The 10,197-nt window shown below is 42.7% G+C and overlaps 1 protein-coding gene across 1 annotated transcript in view; it reads right to left on the bottom strand.

The window, feature by feature from the left end:
* Positions 1-587: 587 nt before the first annotated feature.
* The window catches only part of RPA1 (replication protein A1), a 76,291-nt gene continuing 66,681 nt past the window's right edge, over positions 588-10,197 (bottom strand). Inside the window, exons 15-17 of the mRNA XM_038548492.1 lie at positions 9,201-9,308; positions 3,049-3,135; positions 588-1,605 (exon numbers count right to left, since the gene is read on the bottom strand). Coding sequence (XP_038404420.1) covers positions 1,501-1,605; positions 3,049-3,135; positions 9,201-9,308 — 300 coding nt within the window. The 3' untranslated portion in view covers positions 588-1,500. The remainder of the gene's footprint in view (positions 1,606-3,048; positions 3,136-9,200; positions 9,309-10,197) is intronic.

Here is a 10,197-nt window from a genome sequence, read left to right as displayed (position 1 = left end):
TCCCGGAAAGAGGACAGGTCATGACGAGAGGGACAGGACACCATAGTGCCTCGGCTCCACCAACGGCCACCATATGCCATACTTGCATGGATTAAAAACCAGGTCCTCCCACTGCAGGCTGACTGCAACATTGCCTGGATGCTTGGGGAGAGATGTGCAGCAAATGCCAAGTGGTGGGTCGCAGCAACCAGAAAGATAATTAATATGATTAGGAACACACAGGGCAAGCATGCTCTTGCTGACTTAAAAGCCTAGTAGCATAATTACTGTTTTCTTACTAGCTCACTGTCTGTACACATTTCAAAGCCTGGTTGGTGTTAGACTGCTGTGTAAACATCAATAAAATCCCAAAGTGCCAGATCATCAGCATTCTTGGTCACAATGGCTTTTTGTTTTTAGTGTTTTTGTTCTTTTAAAGATGCATTTGAGGGTTGCAAACATTAGGATGAATGATCTCTATGACTTGGACTAATCTTTGAGTCTGTAATGAGTTAACATCTCCCCCAAGTGAACATTTATTATGAAGGCTAATTAATTGCTTCCCAGTTACAAGAACCCTTTGCATTCAAAGAAAGTAGAAAGTAGGATTCACACACAGAGAACATTCTGTTTATTTAAACAAAGCAGAGGAAACAAAGGGCTCCTTCCTTCAAAATCCCTTCTATTTAACATAGCTTCAATCAAGAAATGAAACATATAAATGCAAGAAATATGTACAGGTAGAAAAAAATGTGCATTCACCAGCCAAAATGCAACATTAATTGAAACGAAAACTAAAACAATGCTTTGTAGTTGCCCGGATGTCCCTGTGGGACAGCAAGTCAATGCTTATCAGCCTTCCTCAGACGAGACAATTTTGATTAATATCAGACCCATCTGACTTAGTCTATTAAACCCTGAAGGAGGGATATTCTTCAGATATAAAAGATAAGTTTTTTGATTAATAATTCTACCCTATTGCCATCCAAGTATTTACAACTATGTGGCACCTCTAGAAAGAGCGAAACTTTGAATTCTAGAAAGACACACTTACTGAAGTACAGGTTCTGCACGACCAATTTTGGGCTCTCCCTCCTGAGAAGGAACCCAGGTCTCAAGGGTGTCATCACTGGAGAAGCTAGTTACATAATTTATTTCACCGTCTGCAAAGTTAGGGTCAATTACTTGTGACATAATTTCTGATTGAAGATAATGAAATCTTAGTAAAACTGACAAAAGCCTGAAGACAGAGGGAGAGAATGGCACTACACTATCCACCAGCTGACCTGCCAGGTCTGACAGTTTACCCGACAGTCGCCTGAGCACATTTCTCTTTGCCTGTGTCAACAGGTACCAGTGGGCTCCAAGCTGCACTGATGGGAGGAAAGCGCTTTGTCCCCTGTGGAGAGGCCCTCTGCTCCACTGTGTAGCTAACGTGGAAATGTCCCACAGGAGTGGGAAAGAATCGGTTTCATTTCAGCTCTGTTTTTTCAAACTTCTGCCCCATCAGCTCTGGTCTTCTCACATTAGTGCGTTTCTCCTGATGTTCATGATCAGCCTTCTACCATATTCTCTGTAGTCCACGGGCTTCACGTCCATCACAGTGGCCTTAATTCGAGACTCATCCTTTGAGAAGAGAAAAGCAGTTTGTGAATGGAGGAAAGCCTGTGGCATGGAGCAGTGGTGCTAACCCCCTTTGCTTTAGAGGTTTCAATGATCTCAGCGAGAGAAAACACAAAGACATGCTGGATTTAGTGTTTAGTAATTCCAATACAGAAAAAAATCATGAGTGAAAGCCAAGTTCAGAACTTCTGGAGCTGGGAGAGAGGACAGAAGCCTCTCTTCATTCAGCAGAGTCCCCTTTTTGTCCTTCCCTCATGCTCCCAGGTCTCAGAAACCTCAAATCCAAATGGGATGGGCCTTAGCAGGTTTATTTTCTTTGCAGAGGGGGGAAATAGGAGCCCAGAGAAGATAAGTGACTTGCCTAAAAGCCACACAGCTAATTCTGAAAACAAAAGTAGAGGAGGAAGACTTGGTCTGGGTGCCATCCCAGCTCTGTGGGAGACCACCTCTGCACCTCACCTTCCCTGTCCACATCATGAGAGGACTGCATGACCTTTCGAGCTGTCCCCTGCTCCCACCTCAACATGACACTCTAGCACAGACACTTGACTTGACACTACCTCATTCAAGGTCTACAGAAACAAACAAACCTGGCAGGAACTAAGGTTAAAGTGTAATGATAAAACAGAATGAGGAGACCCTAAAACAAGCAGAGAGGTTTTCAGAACTCTCCCTCTTTGCTCATTCATCAGGACTGAACAGTGCCTTTATTTTAGAGGCAGGATGAGGTGATGCCCAGAAAAAGTGCACAGTCTAATTCAGGGGTTCACGCACTGTCATGTATATGTGCTCAGTAATTACGACAAAGTGCCATTTCTAAGAATGGAAAAGAGCAAATCTCTGAAGCTGGGGGCTGGAATCTTAGTTCTGCCATTTGCTGGCATATGCAAAGTACTTATTCTCTACATGCCTCCATGTTTTCAGTGGTAAAATGGGGCTAACAGTCATTCCTCCATATGGGTTACTGCCAGGATCAAGTGAGATAGTAGATGTAAAGGGCATAGAATAGTAACTGGCAGACAGTAAGTGCTCAATAAATGCAGTTACTGTAGGACTATACAATTATATGATGCTATAGGCAACTTGAATAAGTTTTAAGGTTATTTTAACTTTGTTCGGTCTTTGTTTTGTATATGAACCCTAGGGCCTAAACCTCACAGGAGTCCACCAAACATCTGACCATTCTTTGTCACTACACCAACAAAACCCCCAGGTTGTAACCGAAGAACCATGCAGCATTTCCCTCTAGATGCTTGACACTAAACAAAATACTTGACCTCTCTAGGTTCGTTTCCTCAGTGCTGGGAAGATTCAATGAGTAATAAATGCAGGGCGGTAAGCACACTGTAAGCAATTAAGTGACAGCTAACACTGTACTGTTGCTGTGAGTGACAAATAGTAGCTTCCCACTGCTAACCCTTCTGCAACCCAGCAGACCCCACTTACGTTGTAGGTCTCTAGTTTCACCCTGATCCTGAATGTGAAAGATCGGAAGTTGGCATTCTGGAAAACTTCCTCAAATGCTTGCTCGTTCTGCAAAAACAAATGTAGAACTTTAGGCATGGAAGCTACCAGACCATTTGAAAATATCCACTAAGATTCTTTTTTAAAAAGATTTTTATTGGGATCCCTGGGTGGCGCAGCAGTTTGGCGCCTGCCTTTGGCCCAGGGCGCGATCCTGGGGACCTGGGATCGAATCCCACGTCGGGTTCCCGGTGCATGGAGCCTGCTTTTCCCTCTGCCTGTGTCTCTGCCTCTCTCTCTCTCTGTGTGACTATCACAAATAAATAAAAATTAAATAATAAATAAAACATTTAAAAAAAATAAAAAGATTTTTATTTATTCTGAGAGACAGGCAGAGACATAGGCAGAGGAGAAGAGGCTCCCTGTGGGGAGCCTGATGCGGGATTTGATCCCCCGGACTCCAGCGGACTCCGGGATCATAACCTGAGCCAAAGGCAGATGCTCAACCACTAAGCCACCAAGGTGCCCCCCTCCATTAAGACTTTTGAAGGGGCACCTGGCTGGCTCAGTCAGATCATGCAACACTTTTTCTTTTTAAAAATATATATTTTATTTATTCATGAGAGACACAGAGATAGATGCAGAGACACAGGCAGAGGAAGAAGCAGGCCCCTTGTAGGGAGCCCGATGCAGGACTTGATTCCCAGATCTGGAGATTATGCGGAGCTGAAGGCAGATGCTAAACTGTTGAGCCACCTAGGCATCCCAAGCATGCAACTCTTGATCTCGAGATTGTAGGTTTGAGCCCCATGTGGGGTGTAAGATTACTTAAAAATAAAATCTTTAAAAAGGAAAAAAAAGATTTTTGGAAAGTCTTTTGGGGGGTTCCTGGGGGGCTCAGATGGTTAATCGTCTGCCTTTAGCTTGGGTCATGATCCCCGGTTCCTGGGATCAAGCTCTACATTGGCTTCCCTCCCCAGTGGGGAGCCTGCTGCTCCCTCTCCCTCTGCTGTTCCCTTTCTTTCTGCTGCTCCACCTGCTTGTGCACGCACTCTGTCAAACAAATAAACAAACAAATAAATCAATCTTTGAGAGACACAGAGAAGACAGAGACATAGGTAGAGGGAGAAGTAGGCTCCTCACAGGGAACCCAATGCTGGACTCAATCCCGGAACCCCAGGATCACGCCTTGAGTTTTTTTTTTTTTTTTTTTTTAATTTATTTATGATAGGCACACACAAAGAGAGAGAGAGAGAGACAGAGACAGAGGCAGAGGGAGAAGCAGGCTCCATGCACCAGGAGCCCGATGTGGGACTCGATCCCAGGTCTCCAGGATCCCGCCCTGGGCCAAAGGCAGGCGCTAAACCGCTGTGCCACCCAGGGATCCCATGCCCTGAGTTTTCAAAGGCAGACTCTCAACTGCTGAGCCACCCAGGCGTCCCAATAAAAAAATAATCTAAAAAAACAAAAAAAAACCCCAAAAACAAAAAAACCCACCAAAAAAATTTTTTTAAAACATTTAAAAAAAATTTTTATTTATTTATGATAGTCACACAGAGAGAGAGAGAGAGAGGGAGAGAGAGGCAGAGACATAGGCAGAGGGAGAAGCAGGCTCCATGCACCAGGAGCCCGATGTGGGATTCGATCCCGGGTCTCCAGGATCGCGCCCTGGGCCAAAGGCAGGCGCTAAACCGCTGCACCACCCAGGGATCCCCCCAAAAAACTTTTGAGAAAAATCTCTCTCAAAAATTTATTGTCCCTAGTGGTTTAAATTAGTTGGGAATGACTAATCTACAAATGACATTTCATTACATAAAACTGTTTAGGTAGAATTTTATTTAAAAATGAAAATACTATACCTATTCCCAGTCAAATTCACAGAGACAGAAAGTAGAATGGTTGCTAGGAGAAGGGGAAGGGGTAACGGAGATTTAGTATTTTTTTTTTAATTTTAAAAGATTTTATTTATTTATTCATGAGAAACACACAGAGAGAGAGAGGGAGAGAGAGAGAGAGGCACAGGCACAGGCAGAGGGAGAAGCAGGCTCCATGTAGGGAGCCCAACATGGGACTGGATCCCAGGTCTCCAGGATCACACCCCAGCCTGAGGGTGGCGCTAAACCTCTGAGCCACCTGGGCTGGGCTGCCCGAGATTTAGTACTTAATGAGCATACTGAATTTAGACTTCGAAATAGTTAAAATGGTAAATTTTATGTTATGTATATTTCACCATAATAATAACTTAAACCACAAAACACATTCCTAAACTTTAAAATTCTGTGATGGAATAGATCTGAGGGATCCCTGGGTGGCGCAGCGGTTTGGTGCCTGCCTTTGGCCCAGGGCGCGATCCTGAAGACCCGGGATCGAATCCCACGTCGGGCTACCGGTGCATGGAGCCTGCTTCTCCCTCTGCCTGTGTCTCTGCCTCTCTCTCTCTCTCTCTGTGTGTATCATAAATAAATAAAAATTTATTAAAAGAAAAAAAAAGGAATAGATCTGAGGCTCAGCATCTTCATCATAAATTAAGAACTGAGAGAGGGGTACCTGGCTGACTCAGTAGGGGGAGCATGTGACTCTTGATCTCAGGGTGGTGAGTTTGAGCTCCACGCCAGATATAGAGATTTGCTTAAAAATAAAATCTTGGGATCCCTGGGTGGCTTTTTAAAGATTTTATTTATTCAAGAGAGACACAGAGAGAGGCAGAGACAGGCAGAGGGAGAAGCAGGCTCCCTGTGAGGAGCCTGATGCAGGACTTGATCCCAGGACCCTGGGATCACAACTTGAGCCTAAGGCAGATGCTCAACCACTGAGCCACCCAGAGGTCTCCTTTTTTTACCTTTTTTTTTTTAATATATATTTTAAAATATTTTATTTATGTATTCATAGAGACACAGAGAGAGAGAGAGGCAAAGACACAGGCAGAGGGAGAAGCAGGCTCCATGCAGAGAGCCCGACGTGGGACTCGATCCAGGGTCTCCAGGATCACACCCTGGGCTGCAGGCGGCGCTAAACCGCTGCGCCACCGGGGCTGCCCTACCTTTTTTTTTTTAAAAGTAATCTCTACACCCAGTGTAGGGCTTGAATTCATGACCCCAAAATCAAGAGTCACATATTCCACCAAATGAGCCAGCCAAGTGTCAAACTAATTAAGCTCTTTTATAAGAAAATTAAAAAATCTGGTAGAATTTTTTTAAAAAAATGTATTATTTATTTTAGATAGAAAGAGCATGAGTAGGGGATGGGGTGGGGAGACAGAGGGAGAAGCAGACTCCCCACTGAGCAGGGAGCCTGATGTGGGTCTCGATCCCAGGACACTGGGATCATGACCTGAGCCAAGGCAGATGCTTAGCTGAGTCACCCAGGGGCCCCAGAGACAGTATTTTATATAAATATGCATAAAATAAATTTGTAATAACTTTATATAAAATTAATAGTTCATGTCAGCCAAGTATTGTCTTTTCAAGCCACATGGAACATGAAAATGGCTTTGTTACACAGAACTTTTATGTAAAAGTTACTTCAGATACACCCATAAAGTCCTCTGGGCTTTCAGATGTGTAAATAAAACAATGTGTTAAATCTTAAGAAAATTATACCAGTTGCCATTATTCTTCAAGATTAAAGAAAGCATGAAGCACATACTCCAAGAATACCATGGTTCCTGAAGGAAGAGTTTCTGTATGTCCTCATTCACCAGCAGTAAAAATAGTCAAATGTAGTAAGTTCATAAAAAACCCTGAAAAGCTGCCTTGAGCCTTAAAATCTGATATGAAAATAAAGAACCAGGCAAAACAGATAAAAGATAACCATCATACTTTAAAGTCAATTCCAGTTATTTCTATAAAAGGGCTTGTTGGCATTATTTTCAGAGATCTTGTAATTTTAAAAAGGTGTGTGTGTGTGTGTGTATGTGTGTGTGTGTTTCAGGGTGGGGGAAGCCAAATGGACAAACTGAAGACAACACACCAAATAAACGACAAATGTTTGTTTCTTAGTGGTGTGTGTGTGTTTTTTCCTTAGTTTTTATAAGTTTTCTAACCAATGTGGAGGAAGTAGGGGAAAGATCTATAGGATAGATGCTAATTTGTGTGGCCCAGAAAACACAGCTTTCATTGACCATCTTTTTTTTTTTTTTTAATTTTTTAAAATTTTTATTTATTTATGATAGTCACAGAGAGAGAGAGAGAGAGAGAGAGAGAGAGGCAGAGACATAGGCAGAGGGAGAAGCAGGCTCCATGCACCGGGAGCCCGATGTGGGATTCGATCCCGGGTCTCCAGAATCGCGCGCTGGGCCAAAGGCAGGCGCCAAACCACTGCGCCACCCAGGGATCCCTCATTGACCATCTTTATACATTTTTCTTTTTTTTTTTTAATGTTTTTTCCTTCTTTAATTTATTGATGTGGTGAGTTATATTGATTGACTTTTTTTTTTTTTTAAGATTTTATTTATTTATTCATGATAGACACACAGAGAGGGAAAGAGAGGCAGAGACATAGGCAGAGGGAGAAGCAGGCTCCATGCAGGGAGCCTGATGTGGGACTCAATCCTGGGTCTCCAGGATCCGGCCCTGGGCTGAAGGCGGCACTAAACTGCTGAGCCACCCGGGCTGCCCTTCATACATTTTTCTTTTTTTTTTTTAGTAGGTACTATTCTTTTTTTTTTTTTTTAATTTTTTTTTAAAATTTTATTTATTTATGATAGTCACAGAGAGAGAGAGAGAGAGAGAGAGAGGCAGAGACACAGGCAGAGGGAGAAGCAGGCTCCATGCACCGGGAGCCCGACGTGGGATTCGATCCCGGGTCTCCAGGATTGCGCCCTGGGCCAAAGGCAGGCGCTAAACTGCTGCGCCACCCAGGGATCCCCCTTTATACATTCTTCTTAAACAATTTTACTTATTTGAGAGAGAGTGAGAGAGCTCAAGCATGGGCACAAGCACAGGGAGGGGCAGAGAGGGAAAAGCAGGATCCCCAATGAGCAGGGAGCCCCCCAGAAACCTGAGATCATGCATGACCTCAGCCAAAGGCAGATGCTTAACCAAATGAGCCACCCAGGCGCCCCCATCTTTACACTTTTTATTTGAGTATCTTTCCTACATTTATAATACAATATAATAAATTACATAATTAGTAATTTATTCCCTACATATGTGAAAATACAAATTCATAAAAATGAAATGGATAAAGTTATCTTATGAAAGTTACTTTGTGGGACACCTGGGTGGCTCAGCAGTTGAGTGTCTGCCTTCGGCTCAGGGCGTGATCCTGGAGCACCGGGATGGAGTCCCACATCGGGCTCCCTGCGTGGAGCCTGCTTCTCCCTCTGCCTATGTCTCTGCCTCTCTCTCTCTCTGTCTCTAATGAATAAATAAATAAAATCTTAAAAAAAAAAAAAAAGTTATTTCTTAAGAGAGAAATCTCTGCATCTGAAGAGCCGGAGTAGCAAGTACCTGTATGTGAATTTAAACCAGGATTTGGGCAGCCCCAGTGACGCAGTTTAGTGCCGCCTGCAGCCTGGGGCGTGATCCTGGAGACCGGGGATCGAGTCCCACATCGGGCTCCCTGCATGGAGCCTGCTTCTCCCTCTGCCTGTGTCTCTGCCTCTCTCTCTGTGTGTGTCTCTATGAATAAGTAAATAAAATCTTAAAAAAAACCCACAAGATTTGACTCAACTTTACAGGAAGGTGTTTATTATGTTAAAAGGGCACATCTGTACTTCAGAAGATACCTTCCAGATCTCAAGTGATTGTAGGCACATCAACTTTAGTGTACTAACCGTACAGGAGAAATGAGTGGTTTATACTTGCAAAGTGCTATTTTTAAAGCACTTTTTTTTTTTTAAAGCAGGCTCCACGCCCCAACATGGGGCCTAAACTCACAACCCTGAGATTAAGAGTTGCATGCTCTACCAAGTGAGTCAGCCAGGTGCACCTAAAGCACTTTTCTATACATTACTTGATTACTCATTGTTAGCACACCCAAAGTGGACAAAATTTGACAGAATCAGATGAACCTTCAAATAAGCATCAGACCGAGAAACTATACACAACACCCAAAAGAAATTTTAAAAAATTACAGAGCCAAAAAGGGCGTTATTGGCAACTGTTATAGTAATAATAAAAGATGAGGCCAACCTTCTCTTTTAATTCCCCAAGATAAGCAGTATTTTGTCCAATGATGGCCTCTGCAGACTCCTGGAAACAAGTGACCCACTGATTCTCTTGAAAATCAGCAATATTTACCTAAAAAACACATTATATATTAATTTAGCCAAGAAATAATAAAGGAAGACATACTCAGAAGACTGGAAGATTAATTTTTCCATTCACTAAAATAATCCCCAGGGAAAAACCATTACCACTCTGTATGCCATATTATTCCCAAACAATGTGGAAAGGATCGCAGAGATAAGTTTAAAGTGTACTGCAAAGGCATGATATGCTGTGAATATGTGATTTCAGATCTCAGTTGAGATAACAATCCAACTAAACTTCCTTGCCTCCAGCCATGAGGCCCTTTGGACAAAAGGTTTGAATAAGCCTCCAAAGTGTGAGGGCAGGTTCTCTGCATTTTTAACTACACATCCTAGTGTCCCATAAGACTAGTTCCAGCAACTTTCCCAGCAACAGAAATGAGTGCTCAAGTGTCTCCAACTGGACCACTGTAAAATTAAATGGGGGAGAGTCAGGGAAGAAAGTGGATCACACAGAATCCAGTTGCTAAAGTAAAAGTCTTAGTACAAATAAGAAAGCAAAGTTCTTTTTTTTTTTTTTTTTTTAATTTATCATTTGATGATCTACATATTTGCTTGGCATACACATGGAGCTTTAGTATCAAAGATTATGATGGAAAAAATGGCGGACAAGAAAATTAAAGACATTCCCATATATGAGAGAATATATCACCCCCTAGAGCTCACACCTACAGTTTGTTTACTCCACAGTGTCATCCTAGAGGCAAAGAGTACAACCCAATAGGGCTGAGGAGGGGAACAATGGGGACAAATGGGTCAGGATCTTGTGAAACCAAGTATGCTGGGATTACTATTTACGAGTTTCATAGAAAGGCTGATAAACCATATAAAACAATTTTCTCCATCATAGTTCAATGAAGTTGTTTATGTTTATTTTC

This window comes from Canis lupus, chromosome 9 (assembly GCF_011100685.1).
Source record: "Canis lupus familiaris isolate Mischka breed German Shepherd chromosome 9, alternate assembly UU_Cfam_GSD_1.0, whole genome shotgun sequence".
Taxonomy (NCBI): Eukaryota; Metazoa; Chordata; class Mammalia; order Carnivora; family Canidae; genus Canis; species Canis lupus.
Note: the sequence above shows the minus strand (reverse complement) of the source record. Positions and strands in the feature narration are given on the sequence as shown.